We start from the raw sequence: 22,641 nt of genomic DNA, 5'->3' as shown, positions 1-22,641 counted from the left end.
AAAGCCCCAGTCCCATTTTTTGATTCCAGAGTACCCCAAATAAAAAGTGGTAAAACTGACAGAAAGGACAAAGTGAGCACAAAGACTAAACGTGGCTTCCTGTTTCATTATAGTACTCATTTTAAGTGTAATAGTAAAGAGAATGTTCTTAAGGGAAAATGCAAATGCGAGGTAAGAGAAATAGTAAAACCATATATGTCAAGTGGTAGGCGAGATTAGACACAGTTTAAGCTGGGAGAAAAACATCAATAGGGTCAAATGCCACATAAGGGGTAAATAAAGTGTCTGACCAGAAATTTTAAAATTCTGTTCTGAAGCCTAACTCTGTGCTGAGCGTCAAGAAAATAGAAGTTCTGAGACCTAGTGAGGAATTAATACTAATAATCAATTGATATTTGAGCACTGAGCAGAGGAGAAGCAATATGATTTTATTTTGTCAAAAGAACAAAATTTTAAAAAATTAAAAAGGACAAAATTTTTAAAAAATTTAAGAGGAGCAAAATTTTAAAAAACTAAAAAAAAAAAAAGTCATCTGGAGCCAAAGAGATAGTGACTCCAGTGGTGAGAGCTAACCTTGGTCTGATCCCTGAGCACAACGCCAGGAGTAGGCTTAGAAACCAAAAGAACAAAAGAAAAGTGAATTGTATACAAGTATGATACTAAGAGCAAATACAACAAACTGAGATTGATATTTTATGTTACTTAAGTAATTTAGAAAGATTTTTACAAAGGCCTTGAGCTTAGAGTTTTACGGTTACAGCTATGGCATTTTGGAGGAAACCAGGATTACAAAACAATGTGCACTAAATCTTGAAGGTATGCAACGGATACAGTCATCAAAATGTTATTGTGTCTAGCCTAGAATGGCACATATGGCAGGCAGGTGCTCAATGCATATGCAGAAGCTAAGAAGAATTCACAGCCAATGAAAATCCTTACTGAAACACATCAAACAACCTGCTTGCATAACAAAGCTGTGATTTCTTGGCATCCGAGATGAATCGTTATATTAAGATCCTTCCCCACTGTTTTCTTCTACTCAAGTCGCTTTTGAAAGTATCTTTTTCTTAAAAAAATTTTTTTGTTTCTTTTTTTTTGGGGGGGGAGCAGGGGTTACACCCAGAAATGCACAGGAGTTACTCCTGGCTCTTCACTCAGGAATTACTCCTGACGGTGCGCAGGGAACCATATGGGATGCTGGGAATCGAACCCGGGTCAGCCACGTGCAAGGTCAACGCCCTACCCGCTGTGCTATCACTCTAGCCCCTGAAAGTATCTTTAAAATCGCCACTGAACAATGCCTGAGATTTCATATAATCTGTTCAACGACAGAATCATTTAAGTTGCGAGAGTTACCAGCTAGACGGTAAACATGGGACACTAAAAAGAAGTTTGAGGGGCTGGAGAGACAGGAGAGCATGTAAAGCTTCCGCCATGCATGTGCCTGACCCGGGTTTGATCCCCAGCACCCCAGGTGGTGCTCCAAGCACAGCTAGGAGTAATTCCCGAGCGCAGCTGGGTACTGCTCAAAAAAAAAAAAAAATCAAAATCAAAAAATCAAATAAAAATTTAAAAACACGAAACAACAAAATGAAGTTTGCCAGCTTCAGAAGTGCAAGGAGAAAGAGCGAGACACTGACCATAGTTCTGCAGCAGCTCCTCCCGGGTGGACACGATGAGAGACCGGTCCTTGGCGGACAGCAGGACAGCCAGGCACACATAGTGCTGCTCCGAGGAATTGGCCCGGCGGACCACGGTGAGGAGTCTCACGGGGTGGTGGTTGGGAGGAGAACTGAAGTGCTCGATGCAAAACCAGCTGGAGTAGCTGAGGCCGGACGGAGGGGGGAAGAATCTTTCACCTGCGGGGGGGGGGGGGGGGGAGGGAAGAAAGGCAACAGAACAGAGCATGGGTGTATAAGTACCAGGAGGTTTACTCCATGGCTTGGAGGCCAACCACACATGCTAGGGGAAAAGGCAGCTCAGATAGAGAAGGGAGCACCAAATAAAGGGTGTTGGGAGGATCCATCCAGGATGGGAGATGCATGCTGAAAGTAGACTATAGACTGAACATGACTGCCACCCAATGCCTCTTTTGCAAACCACAGCACCCAAAAGGAGAGAGAGAACAAAAGGGAATGCCCTGCCACAGAGGCAGTGTGGGATGAGGGGACAGGGGGATACTGGGAGGGATACTGGGATCAGTGGTGGTGGGAAATGGGCACTGGTGGAGGGATGGGTACTCGATCATTGTTAACTGAAACCCAAGCACAACAACTTGTAAGTCTACAACTGTACCTCATGGTGTTTCACTAATAAAAATTAAAAAAAAAAAACAGCATGGGTGTGTGTTGACTCAGTTTACATTTAAAAAAAGATGTCAAGGAAAGATAGTGAAGAAAGATAGACTCTATTGGGTAAGAGGGAAATTGTCTGCCATCGAGGCAGGGGGAAGGCTGGAAAGGAGTTGGGGGTAATACTGGGGACATTGGTAGTGGATAGTGGAGAATGTGGACCAGTGGAGGGATGGGTGTTGGAATATTGTAGGACTGAAACTCAAACATGAAAGCCTGTAACTGTATCTCACAGTGATTCAATTAAAAAAAAAGAAAAAAGAAAAGACAGACTCCAGGAAAGAAAGACTCGCCTTAGGCAAAGCTATATTTACCAGAGCCAATGCCGCTGACCACTGCGCCATCCGTGAGGCCTGTTGTGACGGCGTTATTTGTAGGGGCGTTGTGAGGGGCCAGGCTGGGCAGGAACAGGCAGCTGTCGAAGGAGAAGCAAGGCACATATGAGACATCAGCAGTTTCCTTTCTGTTCTGCCCTCACCCAGCAAACTGCCAACACTTGCCGGCAACCGGGGAGAAGAAATCACGGAATAACTAGGGCTGAATCTCTCACAGAGATCTTCTTGCTTAGTTATGTGAGAAAATCGAAAGATCCACTTGATGATTTTTCAAGAACGTACGTTTTGAGTAAAAAATATTTCTGGAAGTCAAAAAATAACCTGTACACCGTGACACACTGCAATTTCATCACCAGAGAAAAATTCCCTTCTATTCCTTTCTTTTCAGTGAGTCATTTTACCTGTTACCAGCGTTTTGATTACTTTATTCCCAAGTACTTATCTAATCCCAAGTACTTATGAATCCAATGCTTGATAGGAAATCATGAAAGTGTTCCGAACACACAATTTGAATTTCAGATAGATGAGAATCCCACAAAAAGGGGCCGGAGAGATAGTACAGTGGGTAGGACGCCTGCTTTGCACATAGTCCGCCCAAGTTCAGTCCTTGGCATCCCACGTGGTCCCCTGAGCACTGCTGAGACTGATTCCAGGAGTGCAGAGCCACGAGTAAGCCCTGAGTACAGTTGGGTGTGGCCACAAACAAACAAACAAACAAAAGAACCCCACAAACAACAAGTACAGATGTAGGTCCTATTAATATTTATGTAAATTCCTTAGATGGATGAACTTTACAAATTATTCTAGAATCTCCACAGATGATATTAGCTTGTTTGGGGCCAACCGAGGCACTGATCAGGGCTTACTCTGGGAGAGGTGCTCGCTCTCTCAGGGATCATCTGTGGCAATGCTCAGAGAACCGGTGATGCGGGGGATAAAATGTGGGTCCCTGGCATGTATGGCGGTCCTGGGCATGGTATCCCTGACCCCTATGGAGAGTCTCATGACTTTTCTGTTACTACAGTCTTTTTTTCCACTGAAAATTATGCCTTTGATATGACTCTCACTGAATATTTATGACATTTATCTCGGAGAGCCCGGCAAGCTACGGAGAGTATTCGATATGCCAAACACAGTAACAACAAAGTCTCCAATGGAGACGTTACTGGGCCCGCTCGAGCAAATCGACGATCAATGGGAGGGCCTTTACCTTTTATTTAAGGGAAAGGATTACAAAAATCCAAAGAGCTTTTAATTTCGTTAGGATTTGCACACAACGTATCGATTTACATTTATTAAATCTGGATTCGGTGAACATTTTCCAGGGGAGGGCTTTTATTCTCTGAGTAGCAGACAGACTCTGTTAGGACTACTCAGCTCTGCCACGCTAGCTTGAAAGCTCACTCACAGACAACGCACACGTAAACAAATGTGCCCTTCGCTCTATTCAAATCATACTTTATTTTTTAAAAATGACAGAAACAGATTTGGACAACTGGCCTTAGACGACTGACTCATGTACCACGTCCATTTATTCAGAATAATTAAAAATAATAAAGCTGCAAAGTCTTAAACATGCCTATTTATTCTGAAAACGAATGCTTGAAAATAGGTAGTGACAGGGCATAGCTTTTTCATCAAGTAGGTTTGAACCAAAGAACAATTCGCCAATGGCAAGAATCTGGTATAAAATAACATGTTAGGACTTGGCCACCTTTCAAATTCCTTACCCGAACCCTTCAAGGGACGTGTCAAATTCAACAAAGGCTGGAGTGACTGAGGGCCCGTGAAGTCTGATGTCATGTGGGGTTGTCATGGAAACCAGACACTTCACCCTGGTCAGGGGCACCGTGCTCCCTTCGGCGGACTTTACCAGGCTCTTGCTTATCCGGTAGTGGTTGTCTTCGTGTAAGCTGAAAACATTATCAGAACCCAGACCTTCCATGGATGTGATCATACTACCTGTAAGTCAAGGAAATCACTTGGGAAAAAATATCACGTAGATCCCTACAATAATTACTGCACTGCTATTGTTAGTACTGTTTGGGGGCCCCATTGGGCGGTGCTCAAGGGCCACTCTCAACTCTGTGCTCAGGAGCTGTGCCCTCCTGGGGGTGGGTGCCCAGGGGAATCCAACCCAGGGTCTCACACATGGGAGGTAAGTGCTCAACCACCACACCGCATCCTGGCCCTGAAAATCACTGTAACACTTACAAGGCAACTTATGTCTAAATGTTATGACTGCACTGAACTTTAATATACGATAATTCCAGTTTAGAACCCAAAGCAAATGTTCATTTTAGTATTACTTGTGTCCATTAAAAAATTTAAATAGCAGGTGCTTCTATTTTTAACTGATTACTAAAGTAATACAGACACAGAAGAAACATGGGAAACTATATGTAATTAATGAAAATCATGAGGGCTAGAGAGATCATTGAGCAAGGCACTTTACCAGGAATGATCACTGAGGACAGAGCCAGGAATAAGCCCTGAGCACCACTCGGTGTGACCCAAGAACAAAACAAATACCACCAATAATCACTATCAAAACTACTATGATGATGTCATTTAATTATTAATGATCACAATGTTTGTAAAAACCAGGTTCTACCTTATAGTTCACAAAATTGCTATCATTAAGAAATATTTTATGAATACTACAAGGGAAAGAAACTGGTCATATTTCTCATGAAAAAAATCAGAAAAATAACAGTAACTTGTGTCGGAATTTTCTCCTCCTTTGTTGTTCTTCCCTGATATGTTTAGAATTTCGTATGTGACCATAAAAGCACTTGAATGAGAAAATTCCAACATGCATGTAGTAATTTTAAGAATGAAAGGCAAAACTTCAAGCTGATTTTAAGACTATATTCCAAATGTAACGGAGGAGCTATTTTCTCACGATAAATTTCATGAAATCCAAACACAGTTATTTCAATCTTCTCTTAGCAAAAGGAACTATTTTTGTTTCCATTTTTTTGCAAAGGAAATTATAAATCACTCTGAAGGTATTGTGTAAAGTACCAAAACACAAAAACATATACCTCTGGGGGAGGTACAGTAAATGATACGAGAAACTTTGTTTTCCAACAAAATACTGAAACTCAAGAGCTCTTCTTCTTTTCCAATACGCAGCAATCACCATTCACAAATCACTAATTTGCCGGAGGAAAAAGGGAAGTCCAACATACTGGTCCGAGATTGGTTTGTGACAGCTATCCGAACACTCAAGGGTTTGAAACTGGTTGATCAGCATATTCTTTCCCAGAGGCCATTCTATTTTCTAAACCCCATTCTCATCTGCCCATTAGAGACAGTTACCTCAACCCAACAAAAACAAATGCAGTTCACTAAGGCTAACAATGACACAAAGTGCTGTAAAGACAAAAATAAAAAAGGAAGAAGAGGAGGAAGAGGAGGAAGGGGAGGTGGAAGAGGAGGAGAAAGAGAAGGAAGAGGAGGAGGAAAAGGAGGAGAAAAAAAGAGGAAGAAGAAGAGGGAGGAGGAGGAGGAGGATGAAGAGGAAGAAGAAACATCCTACACAACAGAGCTAGTTCTGAAGAACTGCAGTGGAGCTCTGCACTGTGGACTCCTCCCTCATAATATGATATAACAACAGTGGACGGGAGCTGTGGGCAGGCAGGAGGCAGTTTTTAAGCCCACCTGCCCCCCTCCCTCCCCTCATCATGGCCCTCTCAGCCTAATGCTTCTTCTCTGCAAAGACCTTCCTCATCAATACTATGGGATACTTTCCCAAAAAATACCTCACTAGCCTCCCAGTGCAGAGGGGAGTTGGATTCAAAGGTAACGCCTTTCATCCTCATCCCTGGCACCAGGGATTCTTCCACTGTACGGTCTGGAACCAAGGTCTCTCCCTCCAGTCAGTTCATCCCTATCTCACTCAGAGTCACAACTGCAGCATGCGTTTTCTCGACTGCTCCCACTGGTGCAATTTTTCAAAAATAGACTCCTTCAACCCTCCTCCCCCCAACATCAGCCAGGCTGCAGGGTGGTGGGGAGAAGCTTCTGGTCTGGAAGTTAAGGCACGTTAACCCACACCCCTAGCCCCTACCGGCGCCACTGGGAAAGCCAGTACTGCACCCTCCTCCCACTCTTTATTCACCACATATCTGACCGAGCTGTGCGTTTCCAGTCCAGTAATCTCTTTTGCTTCCCTTCTTTCCCTATCTGGCCCAGACTCTGGCCTAATTTTTCGCCAACCTATTTTGCATTCCCACCTCCCCCACTCCTCGGGGGTGGGCCATGCCCGGCTAGGCTCAGGGCTGACCCCTACCTCTGCACATCTGGGACCCTTACCCCCAGAACTATCCCTTTGGCCCCTTCTCAGTATTTCTAATTTCCTGTCTTCTGTGTCTTCATGCAGTATCCGCCCTATAAACTCACGGTCTCCAGCCAAACACTCAACTGAAGGCAGCAATGGCCATTTGAGAAAGGCGAAGAAATTCCAGGATCTCTGGGGAAAAAGGGATACTCCAAGGGCTAAGATTATAACTAATAATCTCATAACTACTCTTCCACCTGGCCTTTGCTTATACTGATGACTTCTCCCTGGCCTTCAAAGTACTCTCTGTCAACCGGTCAGACCTGTATTTCTCCTTTCTCTTTTCCTTTCCAGTGAAGCTTTTCAAAAATATTCACCCCCAGGAGCTGGGGATGTCGCTTATTAGTAGGACACTTGTCTTGCATAGATGAGGTCCTGAGTTCAATCCCCGGCACCACACACATACAAGAAAAACCAACAAATACATCTCTATTTGTCACTTACAAGACAAATTTCAAAAGGTTAACTTACTTCTCATCTCTGGCTCATAGCTCAGGGAACTTGGTTTGTGGACCCTGTATTGTTTCAGCAGTCTTTTGTCCCAGGCACCACAATTTAATGGACTCGCCAAACGCAAAAACTCCCTTAAAAAAAAAAAAAAAAGAGGGGGAGGGAGGGAGGCAATACAGAGTTACTTCCTGGTTGAGAAACCCATAAAACTTATGTCAACACATAAAAAATAGGACCTAATGAACAGGCTAGTTAAAATACAAAAGAAATCTAGTGACTATACGTAACACACAATGTTAACTGTGTTTTTTTTTTGGGGGGGGGGAGGGTTGGGCCCACCCAGCCGGTGCTCAGAGGCTACTCCTGGCTCTGCACTCAGGGATCACTCCTGGCAGATTCAGAGGACCATATAGGATGGCGGGGATCAAACCCAGGTCATTTGCTTCCAAAGCAAGGAGCCCTACCTGCTGTACTATGTCTCCAGCCCAACACAATGTTAATTTTTATGTTTCAATCACCAAAAACTGAAAAGAGTAAAGAATACAATGTAGCACTGTAGCACTGTCCTCCCACCTGTCATTGATTCGCTGTAGCCCAGTAAAGTCTCCATTGTGAGACTTGTTGTTACTGTTTTTGGCTTATCAAATACCTCACAGGGAACTTGCCAGGCTCTGCTGGACGGGTGAGATACTCTCAGTAGCTTGCTGGGCTCTCGGAGAGGGGTGGAGGAATCAAACTCAGGTTGCCCGCATGCAAGGCAAACACCCTACCCGCTGTGCTATCCCTCCAAGCGATATAATGTAACGAAGGGCTAGAAAATGAAATCTAAGGATTGTGTTGTCCTGGAAGCTTGATGCACAGAAATACAGTAAATAGTCTGGGAGTTACGTTTCTAGGAGTCCTTTGGTATCTAACCATTTAGGACAACACTAAAAAGGGGAAGAAGGATGTGGAATACTTCTCTGAATTTCCAATTCCCCAGAAGGAAAAGCGAAAGCACCAGGTGACCTTTTCAGGGGTGAGAGCACGTGAACACGGAACCCCAGAGCACTACTGGGCGTGACCTTGGCACCACCAGAACTGGACCTCAAACCCCAAACCTAATAATTGCGCCCCCTTCCCCCCACCCTCCGTCCCGCCCCTGCGCAAACACGTCGTCGCCGGCCCTATGCGCAGCGTGGACACTGACCTGAGCACCATGGGCTCCAGGGCCTGTGATGCCAAGCGCTCAAACATGCGCTGCAGGGGCGGGTGCAGTGCATGGTCCTCGTCGGCCAGGGCCGCACTGCAGCGCTGCAGCAGCCGCGCGTGGAGACCCGCCTCGCACATGACTTGCTGGTTTCTCTCGGTGTGTACCAGCGACTGTAGGATGTTCGCCACGGCAAGCTGAAGGTCCAAAGCATGCTGAAAGGATGAGAAAGCCCCGCCCCCAGGCGTCGTTAGGGAGCCAGGTGAGCATCCTTTGAGCGCGCGCCTTACAGTCGAGGTCCCACTGGCTCTGTGCGCACGGCGCTGCGCTAGGAGAACATTTCCTATTCGCTTTGGCAGAAGCTAACCCAGCTGGCCTCCACGGGCTTCGAAGTCTCTAGTACTAATGACATGACTATGGAACTAGTGATTTTTGAAATTTCATAAAACAGGTGCAGTGTCTCTTCTAAATTTATTTTTATTATCTTTTGGTTGACAAGTATTTATAATGCACAGTTTTTTATTTTGGGGGGGGGGGTCACACTTAGCAATGCTCAGGGATTACTCCTGGCTCACACTTAGGAAATATTCCTGGTGGTACTTGGAGGACCGTATGAGATCCTGGGGATGGAGCCTGGGCCGGCCTAGTGCAAGGCAAATGACTTACCCTCTGTACTATCTCTCCAGCCCCGAGAAAGTCCTTTTGTAGCGGGTAAATAACCTATTCAGCACCGACTATTTACACAATACGGTGGGACTTTGGATCTCAAGGGCTGCACAGTACTGAAACAAAATCAGCCGCCCAACCCTTCATTCACCAAGACATTTGAATGCGACTTGCCACTTAAGGTATCTGTTTTGGAAACGCCTGTAGTTTTCTTTAAAATTGTCTATTGCTGAGAAGGAACAACCAGGAGAAGCAATTCTTTGATTCCCCCCGAAGGAACTATACTGGCTGTAGCAAGTGAAATGGATTCGAAAACACACGTACCCATCATCCATTATGAAAGTTAAGAGACACAGAGGAAAAAATTTTAAAAAAATCCCAGTTTTTCCTTGTATCTACCTAAATCCAAGCTCCAGACCCATCCCAGACCATTTCATGCCCTTCAAGTCTTGGTGCCACCCATGCAGCTCACGAACTCGCCTTAGTTGACCCAGTTCAAGGAAGGGGAGGCTCCAACTCTTCCCGACTTACTTCCGGCTGGGTGGCTGACCCCACGGAGGCCAGCAGGTCCAGGATGGCGAGCATGGCACCCGGGTGGATGATGACGGCGTCCGAGCTCGGGAGAGATGACGGGGCTGCATGCACTTTCAGGTCACCCATGTTTTTAGCAGGATAGACGGGAGGCGTGGAAACAGAATGATAGGCGTGCCTGGAAGGAAGAAGGGGAACGCAGCGTTGGACTCCAAACCCCTCGGTGCTCTTCTTGCCCGTCTGTCATCTTGGGGCACCGACAGAGCACGAAGGCGCTGTGAGCGAGCTGGCACTCTGTGGCAGGAAAGCCAACAAGATGGGAGTCCACCAAGGAGATAGCTTTCATTGGAAACTGCCAACTGGCTCTTCACTTTTCCTGACATCACAGGCAACCAGATAATGAGCTACCGGATTGATGTGGCCTACCTTGAACTGGGTCAACTAAGGCAAGTTCGTTGGCTGCCGGAGAGCAAACTGAGAAAAGCATCTAGGAAGTTTTCCTTAAGCCTATTAGGAAGTACCATCACGCCTACCACTGAAAACCTTTCAGCATCACTTTAAAAAACACCAAAGGTGTATTTGCTGCAGCAAGCCTCTGTGAGCTGGGAAGCAGGTGCTGTGTCTTGAACACGTAACACTTGGTTTTGTTTTGGGGGCCACGCCCAGCAGTGTTCAGGCCTTATTCCTGCTTGCTCTGCGCTCAGGCATCACTCCTAGAAGGCCCTGGGGACTACACGGGCACCTGACCCACTGTGCTTTCACTCTGGCCCACAATGTTGTTTTGTTTTATTCAGTCAAGAATCTTCACTTTCTCTGTCCTATTCTTCTACAGGAGCCTTGCACATTTGGTATCCTGGTACTAGGACCCAGATGCTAGAGTCTAGGCACTAGGCACTAGGCCCTAGGCCCTAGATGTCAGCCTCGGGGGTGTTCTGTTTCCATGAATCAGTCTCAGGAGAATTTGTCTAAAGCCGAGTTCTGTCCCGAGAACAGTGCCACTGCACATTCTGGTGCGAAAGCAACTTGGGAACAGATGCTTCAAGTCAGTGACTGAGGAGCAAAGAACTGGCACTGCCATATTAAAAAAAAATAAATTACTTTCATTTTAACAGCAATTCTAGGAAAGGACTCAGTTTCTCTTACAAAAGCACACCACACGGGTGCTCCTGGTTTATTTAAAGTCAGCAGAGCCACCGACCACTCGGGCCTTCGACTTTCTATTTATTTATTTATTTGTTCAGAGAGATTTAATTTCTAAAAATTTACTAAAAAAAAAATTCTAATTTTTTTTTTAAAAAAGGTATTCTCCTCCAGGATACGCATTGTTCTCTTTATTCTTGAAAACATTTTGATCCATGTAGGAAAAAGAGACTCAAAATTTCTCTAGAGCAGTGTTTGTCAATGGGGGGTAGGATGGGAGGGGGGTGGGTGCTGGATGTGACCCATGTGGGATCCCAGGATATTCCAAAGGGGACACAGGTGACTGTCACACACATGGGGGGGGGGGTGGCTGAGAAGGCACAAAGCCTAGGGTAATAGTAGGGTAAGGCAGCACGGGAGGGAAACCATCCAAGAGGCCAAGAAGACGCTCCGGAGCATGGCAGGAATCCTCGGCACCGAGTTTGACCCAAACGGGACCTTTGCATAGTGACACAGCTTGAAGGAAGAAACAAGCAAACACTGATTCTAGCTGTCTTAGTGTGAGATCCTCCACAATTATTTCTGAGTTGCCAGATTTAGTGTAGATTAGGATTTTAGTTACAGATTTACTTTAACCTTGGAAAGAGGCTATTATTATATCTTTGGAAATAGAACATTTTTCCTTTCATTTCATTTCATCATCCTGTTATTCGTCGATTGCCTCGAGCAGGCCCCAGTAACGTCTCTTTCATCCTAGCCCTGAGATTATATTCAAGGCTCTTTAGGAGAATGAGACCCATCATTGTTACTGGGATTTGGCATATTGGGTATGCCACGGGGAGTTTTTTTACTAAAATAACATTTTACTAATATAATGATTGTAGTAGTAAATGGTTTGCAACTTACGTAAGAAAAAAAGAGCTGATGTAAACGTATTAAATGGTTAACTCCAAGTAAGCCGTAACCACGTGCAAAACAGAAAAGCTTTAAAAATTTTAGAAATTGCTACCTAAAAGTTTATTCTGAATTCTCACCTATACTTAAGACTACCTCTCACTTGTGGGAATAGATACTTAAATATTTAAATTCAGAATTAGCTTTGCCCTAGTTATGATCAAGAGTGACTATAGGTACTGGCCCAAGCATAACTGCTTGAAGAACTAGTATCTGCCCATTGTGTTTTCTATTACAGATACATTCCGGAGACATTTATCATTTTATAATTTTGCTCTTACTTCTGACTGATTATAATGATGCTGCAGTTCTATTCTAGTACTTATGAATAATAGTACTGAGATTATGAGCTTCAGCTTTTCAAATCCCCTTCCCTGCATTGTTAAAATAGTGGAGATTCACATCAGGATTTTACCTACCGACAAGTAACCTAAGTTGGAAACTTAGTTTCTGTATTGGAATACTTCACATGCTACAAGAACGCCATACAGTGTTGCTTTCTGTTCTGCCAAGAAAATCCATGTTTATTCAACAAGACAGAAATGCCCATAGGCTGAAGAAATCTGTTAAAACCTAATGCTATGGACTTAAATGTTTCTCCATTTGCATTTGTGAAATAAAAACAATACAATCTTTATTAGCGTGTGGCTCTGATTTCTAAGCCAACGTCTCCCGGCCAGCTGCCAATCTGAAGATGCTAACGATGACCTTCTTATTGTGAGCTGTGCCAGCAGTTTCCCTGGGCAGCACCTATGGACCTGAATAGGATTCTCTGCACAATCATCGCACCCTGATTTTTTTCAGCCCCCAAATTATTTAATCCTAACATGAATGAAATGAACGAAGACACCCCCAGCCAGGGCTGTTGGAACAGAGTCCTGTTAACCCAGATATCAGAAACGGGATGTCTGAGCCGGTGCTGACCGGGTGCAGCGGCCATCACTGATGGCCTTCCCAGAGGGGTTCAGGTTTTACACCTGGATCTGTGCTCCAGAGTGATCCCTGGTGGTGCTCAGGAGACCACATCTGGTGCCGAGAACTGAATCTGGGTGGGCATGCATGGAAGTTAGTGACCTAGCCACTGTATTACTAATCTGGCCTGCAAATTATCATTTACGTAAGAAGTTAATATAAATCTTTTTCAGTGCATTCCTTTAATATGTGGGTTTCCGTTCAGAGTATTGGAGGTAGATATTTTCAAAGGGCTAAATGTTTTTATATACAGCAATTTTTAAGCTATGAGCATTTATGATAATCACAAATGAGGGTTGTTGCTTCTTTCTTTAAGGGGTGACCAGGAGGTGGGGGCCCTTTCCCGTGGTACCTGGTGGGCCATGTGGTGCCAGAGAATGAACAGGGATGGAACACAGACAAGGTTTGTATTCCAATTCCCAACATGAGATTTTTTTTTGAGATTTTTAATAATTATAATTATTTAGAAAACCAGTTACTAACACTTATTTTACAATCCCTGCGGGATAGTGAGTTGATAAATTTTCTAATGCCCAGAACACCTTTTCCTTATTCATTTTAGCAACAGAAAATCATACTTGATCAACTGAAGTAGATTTTTATGATTTCTTGAATTAAGGAACTTCTCTGGGGAAAACATAGTAATTTTCAAATACAGAAAACAGTAGTTTTACAACTCAGATATACTGAACTGCAGTAAATGCAGTAAAAAATACTTTGAACTATGCCTTATTTACTGAAAGAAAGTGAGTTAGCTGTAAACCATATAAATTTTAGAGATAAGGGAAAATTTGTAGCAAGTACTCGATATAGTAACTCCAAATATATCCAGGTTTCAAAATCTGAACAAAAGTCACACAATTAAATAACAGCAGAAGTCCTGTTGAATTTTTTTTATAGCCACATGGAAGAATATTAGTACAAAACTTAAATGCTGAGGCTTGGTTATGAGGAAAACAGAGAACGAAGAGTATTTGTTGCAAAGACACAGACAATAATTGTTCTATAAACAGGCTATTGAATGTTAAATGGATCTTACTTATGTTTCTTCTGATCAACTGAGGGGCCTTTTGTTTTATTTATTTATTTATTTATTTTGGTTTTTGGGTCACACCCGGCGTTGCACAGGGGTTACTCCTGGCTTTGCACTCAGAAATTACTCGTGCAGTGCTCAGGGGACCATATGGGATGCTGGGAATCAAACCTGGGTTGGCTGTGTGCAAGGCAAACACCTTACCCGCTGTGCTATCGCTCCAGCCCCAATTGTGGGTTCTTAATAGTCATAAACTTTATACATGAGGCCAACTGGATCAGCTAGGAACTAATGAACTTGAAGGAGAGTTGTTCTTTGGTTTGTTTTGGGGTTACACCCAGCCATGCTTAGGGCTTACTCTTGGTTTTGCATTCAGGGATCACTCCTTCAGGGGCTCAGAGAACCCCCTGTGGTGCCAGAATCAAACTCAGGTTGGCTGCAGGAAAGGAAAGGCAAGCACCCTGCCTGATGTACTATGGCTCCAGCCCCCATGAGCCAAGGAGCTTTTTATTCACCTTTTTTCCAAACTTTAGTCATGACAAGTCTCATATTAGCATCAAATTTCAACAGGCTTAACCTGATTGTGAAAATTCATGTTTTTTTTTCTTTGTGGGTCACACCCAGTGATGCTCTGGGGTTACTCCTGGCTCTGCACTCAGGAATTACTCCTGAAGGTGCTTGGAGAGCATATGGGATGCCAGGGAACGAGCCCAGGTTGGCCTTGTTCAAGACAAACACCCTACCTGCTGTACTCTCGCTCCAGCCCCTGGAAATTCCTGTTTTTTTTTAAACCATTGCTACGATATCTATTTTGGAGTAACAGCAGGAAGATAAAAAAAAGAGAATGATTACCAACCATATTTAAAGCAGAAAAATACTCTTAAAAAGGTATGAAGTCCTCTCTTCTCACTGAATATTAATAAGACACGTACTTGCTGTAACTAACAAACCCAATATTTTAGTCTAAATAACGAAACGGGATGACACAATGTCTACATGCCTTGCATATCTTCAGTATATTTTACTCTCAAACTCAGGAAAAGTTGATTTTTAAGACTTAAAAAAAGAAAGAAAGGTCAAAAACACTGTGAAGTTACAAACACAAATCACCACATGTCATTAAGCACGGAACAGTACAACGCACACAGATCAAGATCGACTTCTCTTGTAAGATCAGTACCTTTTCCTGGACAAAGCTGGTGTGCCCCAAGGAGAGGGGAGAGAAGACTCACTTGTCAGGCAAGGAGGGAGCTGCTCTGCACGACTACAGGTGACAAAACAAGACAGGGCGGTTGAGAGAGGTTAGAGAGAACACCGGGCTGGCGGGGGTTAGTGTCACACCAACTCCCAGTCCCCAGGGCCGGCCGAAGCACATCCTCCGTCCTCGGGGGAACCAAGGAGAGGATGCCGGCACCGAGGGCAATGGAGAAGCACGCTGAAGGCAGGCGCCGATCGGGACGTGGACACCAAGCACGTCTGTCCAGCAGAGAGCTGTGAGCCCTGCTCTGGAACGGAGCACCCTGCAAAGGGGCCGACTGACCGGGGCGGGAGGCAACCCGGAAGGGCACAAAACCCAACGCAGCTCTACTCGGTACTCACCTGGTGGAGGAAGCACTGTGAAATCAGTGATTTTACAAAACAAAAAGCACGGGCACTATTAGAAGTGATAAGGCTGTGGGCAAATCAGCAGCATCATGACTGGCAAGTTAGCTTCATAGGGAGAAGTGATTTTTTTTTTTTTTTGCTTTTTGGGTCACACCCGGCAATGCTCAGGGGTTACTCCTGGCGGTGCTTGCGGGACCATATGGGATGCTGGGAATCGAACCCGGGTCGCCCACGTGCAAGGCAAATGCCCTACGGGCTATAGTATCGCTCCAGCCCCAAGAAGTGAATGTTTTTCAATGTTTGCATCAGCATGATGAAATCATCATCATCTTCAGAACTCTAAGTTTGCTTCCTCTAGTCCTACCACGATACATGGAAACTGTTTCACTCCTGTGTCTGGGTTTAAGTGAAAGAAGGCCTGCACAAAGACAAGGTCCTGCTGAATCCTCAATGCTGAGCAAAGAACTTGGAAGGCAATGAACATTCACTCCATACGGGGGAGGTAAATCAGACAGTTTTGAATGAAACAATGTTTCTTAGGGAGCCGGATCACTTTTGCAGCATTAAGAAATATTGAAAATCTGCCTTCTGTCTAGAAACATACATCACCTTATTCTCCTCTGATAGCCACTATCATCAAATCTGGATGCAGTTAATGTTGCTAAGCGTAAAGAAGAAAAAGTCTTTGTAAATCATGCTTACCATATTTAAAAAAGGAGAAAAAGAGCCATAACTACCATGAAAATAAGTTGCATAGACATATTCAATTAAGTTCGCCCGGGGCTGCCTCCGAATTTATAGGCAATACACAGGTGTCTGTGCTGAAAACCTTTACATCCGGGCAATGCCACCCTTCACAAATAAAGTGACAGGCAGGCAAAGGGGAGTGAAGAGTCCTTTGAAAAATCTTTCAGGTAAACTTATAACTGAGCTGAACATGATAGTCTAATTCAGAGCACACATGTGACTCTAATTTTCTTGTGTGTGTTTGTTTGGTTTCTTTTGGTTTGGGGGTTACCCTCAGCGATGGTCAGGGCCGACTCCTGGCTCTGCACTCAGGAATCGCTCCCGGTGGTGCTCAGAGGGATGTGTGGGATGCCGGGATGGAACCTGGGTTGGCCACACGCAAGGTCGGTCCTACCTGTCGAAGGAGTCCGTGGCCACTCTGTAGAGGTAAATGAAGAGTTTGCTGCAGTGCCGGAGAGTGGGCGACACGGAGTCCATGAGGATCACGTCATCCTCCAGCAGCCTCTGGAAGGGCTGTGTGTTGGAGGGGAAGACGTTCATGGCGCCAATCTTGCGCAGGTCCGAGAAGCAGCCCAGAAACCGCACGGCGTCGGCCAACTTCTCATACTGAATCTCTGTTCGGAAGAAGTGCGAGTTGGCCGGCTCGTAGCGCATGGCAGCCGTCAGCGTGCAGAACACGGTGTGCAAGAGTTCAAACACTTGGTTCTGGTTCACTTTCTCCCAGCCGTTCTTGGGGGGCGAGCTTAGGGACCGCTCCATGGCCACGAGCAGGGAAGTGATGTACACGAATCCTCCGACCTTCCGGAAAACCGTTCTGGAACGGTGGCTCTCTCGCAGCACAGACAGGAGCGCCTGCAAGGAACAAAACACAAAGCAAAGGAAAATGAATGAAAGAAAAACAATCAGCCAGCAAACAGGCACGGATGGCAGAGGAAAACGGCGTCCTGTGGCTGTCTCTGTTGCTGTCATTTACACAACCAATGCTCGAGCGAAGTGTATCAAGTCTTCTGCTAACTGGAAAAAAAAAAGTTTTATTAAAGGGAAAGATAATTTTAGAAAACGATCCCTTCAGCAGTATGGGGTTATATCAAATCCAGCCTCAAGAGCTTTCTTACATTTCTCAAATACTGATACTAATGAATTCGGCGATTCTACAAAGTAATTTTGTTCAAGAGGTAAAAATTGTACCTACAACTTCTATAATCAAAAACTGCACAACTGGTGTCCACACAAGCCAGTCTAGGATACATCAGAGCGATAATCAGGGCAGCCAAGACTGGAGGAACTCAAAGCACAGAGAGAGACCATCTGCTGGTGCTGTGGAGAGGAATTACCTGGGAGATTTTCTCTTCTGCAAAGTGAACTGGAGCCCGAGGACTAAAAGGCTGCTCACTGGCAGAAGAATTGCCAGTGCTAAAATATAACCTAAAGGTCAAACGAGTCAAGCCATCAAATAATTTACAACTATCAATTATTTTCTGGTTGGTCTTACTTTCTAACCTACTGTGTTATTTAAAATAACACGATCTGATATTTTATGGGCACTTAATTATGCACACAATACTTTTTAAAGTATTTTTATGTGCTGGGCTATTTAATCCTCTCAATATTCCTATGTGGTAGACATAATAATACTCTAATTTTAGAGATGAGGAACGGAGCCCCAACCTGGCTTAAAAATAATGGTCCAAGTCAGAACAGCGAATCTAATGGCAAAGGCAGTATTAACCCCAAAGAGTCTGTCTACCTCCCAACTCATGCATTAATCTTGACACTGTTGTACCATAACTCAACCTGCCATCTGTGACCACCAGGCTCCTTGTCCTTTTGTACTGACAACTGGAACAGCATGGGTATTTCCCATTACTTAACAATCACCTTAGAATCTTCACCTTTGAAGGCCATTGTATTAAAATCTCTCACGTTTTAATGGTATTTGAAGGGAGAAGTTATTAATACAGAATAAACTTGAGATGTGGACTGTTTTCAAACTGATGAGGGTTTAGGGGCTTAGAGAGGTAGCAGAGAGGGTAGGGCCCTTGCCTCCCTCGCGGCTGACCCAGGTTCAATCCCATGGCACCATATGGTCCCCTGAGCATCACTACGAATAAGGAAGCTCTGAGCACTGCCAAGTATGGGTCATACAGGAAAAAAAAACCCCAGAAAACTATGATTTTATTCTCTAATTCTTAATTATTTTGAAACACAAGGTAAAGGTAAAGGTAAAGGCCCTCCCGTTGATTGTCGATTTGCTCGAGCGGGCCCAGTAACGTCTCCATTGGAGACTTTGTTGTTACTGTGTCTGACACAAGAAAACTGTAAATTAAAAATTTTCACAACATATTTATTCTATTATTCTCAACCAATAGTTTCATTTTAACAATAGATTAAAAAGAAAAGTTTCATATCATGTGACATGCACGATCCACTCATTAATCTAAGACATTGTGTTTTTTTTTATTTTTTGATTAATCGATTTAGGCTCTCGCTCCCTCAGCAGTGCTCAGGGATCTGGGGATGTGGGCGGGTCACTGTTCCCTGTGGAGCTCAGTCAGCTGTGCAGGGCAGGACATCTAACGGCCAGGCCTCTAATTGGCACATGGATGGCTTCCCAGGCACCCACAACTGCATCCCTGGAGGATTCTTTGCAGCTAGGAGACCTCTGGTGGCCTGGGTATCACTGGTACCTCAGTATTGGGAAGTACGACATCCTCAGGTTTGCATCCTGAAAGCTCACCCGGCTGAGCTGAGACTCCTTGGGCCTCACTCGTGAGCCTCCTGAGCACTGCTCGGGAGTCCTCTCAATTTTCTTTTTTTATTTATGTTTGGTTTGGGGGGGCACATCTGGCGGTGGTGCTCAGGGCTAACTCCTGGCTCTGTGCTCAGGGATCACTCCTGGAAGTCCTCGGGGGACCGTATGGAATGGAATGCTGGGGACAGAATCTGTTGTGTGGCAGGTCAGAGCCCCACCCACTGCACTCCAACCCTAAGGGAGCTCTATTTCTGTATTACTTAACATTCAGCATTCCTCGTGAACAAAATAACATTCATTTATAACTTACAGCACAAATTTGGACAGCGCCTGCAAAAATCACACATCAAGAGATTTTTCGAGTGTGACCAGCTAAGTGTGTTTGCATTAGTCAATTCCCTTGCAAATGAGTATAAAGAAGCATTTCAGTCTGACTAAAAAAAAAAAATAAATGCTTTACGGAAAAGAATCAGTGAATGCATGAGAGTGGAAGAGTGTGCCCGTAAGTCCTTGGCAGGCAGAATATCGTGCAGGAAAGAATGTGGGGACTGAGACCTGCAGGTCAGCTCCATTACTAACGAGTTTTGGAAACGTATCCGTGTCATACAATCTAAGTTACAGACTGTATATCTCGCCTTCAAAACAGGCCCTCGTCAGTTAACGGGACTGCTCAGAAGTCAAATGGTCAGAGCGGAAGTCAGAGCTTGTCAGACAATGTGAGCCGAGGAGACTAGGGGGCAGCGGCGGAGGAAGGGGTGGCGGGACAATGGGAGAGGGATTCTGAGACCCTGGCGGAGGGAGGAGGTGGAACAGCTCTGCCACTGTAAAACAACTCCAACCGGGCCACAAACTGCTACCACCAAGAAAATTAATCACGAAGTTTATCCTGTTCAACATCTACAAGAATAACCATGATTTGTCCACACACTTCATAAATACGCAATGCCTTCTACGGTATTTTATTTCATGACAGATGCTGGGAAATGAACCCAGGGACTCACACAGGCAAGGTGACTGCCCTACCACTGAGCCCCAGCAGAGCCCCGCAGTGATTTCACCAGATAGATGGATATGTGGGGACGAAGAAGGAACTCAAAAGGCTGAGCAGATGCATGCTGGAGGCCCAGGTTCAATGCCAGCGCCACAGGGGCCCAAAGGACTTTCGGGAGTGACTCCCAAATAGAGAGCCTGGAATAGCCCCGAGTACCATGGGGTCTGGCCAGAATTCTTAACAAACCAACACAGGTTGGGGCTGGAGTGACAGCACAATGGGTAAGGCACTTGCCCTGCATGTGGCCAACCGCAGGTTCGATCCCCAGCATCTCATATAGGGCCCTGAACCCCGCCAGGAATCACCCCTGAGTATGGCCCAAATCCAGCCAAGCAAGCAAAATAAATATGGAGAACATGTATTGAGAGTATTATACATTATTAGTATCACCGCATCACTGTCATCCTGTTGTTCAATGATTGCCTCGAGCAGGCACCAGTAACGTCTCCTTCATCCTAGCCCTGAGATTTTAGAAAGTGCCACATTTGAGGCTCTTTAAGGGTCAGGAGAATGAGACCCATTATTGTTACTGGTTTCTGGCATATTAAATACGCCATGGGGAGTTTGCCAGGCGTATACTTGTCAGCAGGATACTTTTGGTAGCCTGCCAGGTTCTCCAGAGTAAGAACCTGATAATAAGATGTCACGCAGCCACAAAGGCGGCCACGTGCTTCCGGGAGCTGGGTTTTATAGTATACATTTTACTATTAGCATACATTTTACATTATGAGTATACTTTCAATTTTAGGGGTAATCCCCCAAGCCAAGATAATCACTCTATCAATAAAAAGTCCTGTTAATACACACTAAGAGACCTATATGACTGTGGTTTTCTGAGTCTCTGATATACACAAAGTTGTATTACCTTTGTAACTTGAAAGTGTGGAAAATTTCCCTGTCTTGAGCCTAAGTACAAGCCACTTGAAAAACAACCCAAGATTTTCATCCTGAAAGCACGGAAACACGCGTCTGTCACACTTACTCTTAAAATGTCAGTCTTTAGCTGCAACTCGGTGGGCGGGGCGGAGTGCATGAGTCCCAGCAGCGTGCCCATGTCGTCGTCCCCGTTGGGCGAGAGCACCAGCTGCTGGATGGTGAGCAGCGCGTGCTGCCGGCACTGCGGGTACCTCACGATATTATGTGCACACCTTGCACCTCCGAATTCTCGAAAAATCCCTTGGAGAGAGAAAACAGACCCCAAAAGCGGGGGGGGGGGGGGGGGGGGAAGGGTATTAATCTGAGATGTTCTGAGACAGTCAGGTAAGCTGAAATTTAATTCTTTTTGTAGGAAGCGTCAAAAAGAATCAAATCATGCTATTCAGATATTACACTGCTTAAATTATAATCATAAAATTGCACCGTCAGGTATCAATAAAAGTGAATTTTCTCTAGAGTTTTCTGAACGCGAGGCATGTTTGAACGTGCTCATCATGTTCAAATCCTTCAACTCTGAAATATTGAAATTTTTCATATGTAGAAAGACACCAAGGAAATTTGTATAAATACACACATATATATTTTATGCAATGCTCTTAAGCTGCAGAATACTGAATTATTTGTGTCAAAAGATATCAGACCAGCAAATCCCAAATAAATGACACATAAACTGCATAGGATTTCCAAAAAATAAGGGGAATGAATTACTCTACGACTGGAAAAATGACAAGAAACCAAACTTCCCAGAGCAGATGACCAAAAGTGAGAGTGCAATGCACAGAGGAAGAGAAATTCTCCTCAGTGAGGGACCCACTCCCCAGGCTGTACAGGACTGACTTACTGAATCTTCATTCCTTAAACACACAGATGCAGAAGGAAAACTCAGAAGTACCGCTATGGTTAGGGGCAACAGGGAGCAGAAGAGCAAGACTTATGCCTGGAAAAGCATAAGTCTCCATTAGGGAGACAGCATAGCTGTCCCGCGGCCAGTCCACTTAAGCCCCAGCACCTCCTAAGGTCCCCTGAACCTCTGCAGGAGGGACCCATCCCTGAGCGCACAGCCAGGTGTAAGCTCGGAGCACCACCAGGTGTAGCCCCAGAACAAAAGCAAAAAAACTCAGAATCTTCTTAAAGGTAAAGGCCCTCCCGTTCATCGATTTGCTCGAGCGGGCCCAGTAACGTCTCCATTGGAGATTTTGTTGTTACTGTGTTTGGCATATCGAATACATCACGGGTGGCTTGCCAGGCTCTGCCATGTGGGCGAGATACTCTTGGTAGCTTGCTGGGCTCTTCAAGAGGGGCGGAGGAATCGAACTCGGGTTGGCTATGTTGGCTGCGTGCAAGGCAAACGCCCTACCGCTGTGCTATCGCTCCAGCCCGAGTTCGATTCCTCCGCCCCTCTCAGAGAGCAAGGCAGGCAACCGAGAGAATCTCAGAATCTTCTTAAAAAGCATAAATGATGTGTTCTAACTAGGGCTGAATTGCTAATAACAGGTAAAAGAGGGGTAGAAAGTGGAAACCAAAGATAAAGCAAAAAAATTAAACGAATCAGTTTACTTAGGATGGGCAAATGTTTTAGGAAAC

The 22,641-nt window shown here is 44.8% G+C and overlaps 1 protein-coding gene across 1 annotated transcript in view; it reads right to left on the bottom strand.

Annotated features, from left to right (window-relative positions):
- Positions 1-22,641, bottom strand: part of WDFY3 (WD repeat and FYVE domain containing 3) — a 277,239-nt gene that overhangs the window by 105,235 nt on the left and 149,363 nt on the right. The window contains exons 13-21 of the mRNA XM_056111481.1: positions 21,104-21,297; positions 16,713-17,170; positions 15,147-15,230; positions 9,868-10,045; positions 8,671-8,885; positions 7,503-7,615; positions 4,417-4,648; positions 2,666-2,766; positions 1,641-1,859 (exon numbers count right to left, since the gene is read on the bottom strand). Of these exons, the coding sequence (XP_055967456.1) occupies positions 1,641-1,859; positions 2,666-2,766; positions 4,417-4,648; positions 7,503-7,615; positions 8,671-8,885; positions 9,868-10,045; positions 15,147-15,230; positions 16,713-17,170; positions 21,104-21,297 (1,794 nt within the window). The remainder of the gene's footprint in view (positions 1-1,640; positions 1,860-2,665; positions 2,767-4,416; positions 4,649-7,502; positions 7,616-8,670; positions 8,886-9,867; positions 10,046-15,146; positions 15,231-16,712; positions 17,171-21,103; positions 21,298-22,641) is intronic.

This window comes from Sorex fumeus, unplaced genomic scaffold (assembly GCF_029834395.1).
Source record: "Sorex fumeus unplaced genomic scaffold, SorFum_2.1 ptg000013l, whole genome shotgun sequence".
Taxonomy (NCBI): Eukaryota; Metazoa; Chordata; class Mammalia; order Eulipotyphla; family Soricidae; genus Sorex; species Sorex fumeus.
Note: the sequence above shows the minus strand (reverse complement) of the source record. Positions and strands in the feature narration are given on the sequence as shown.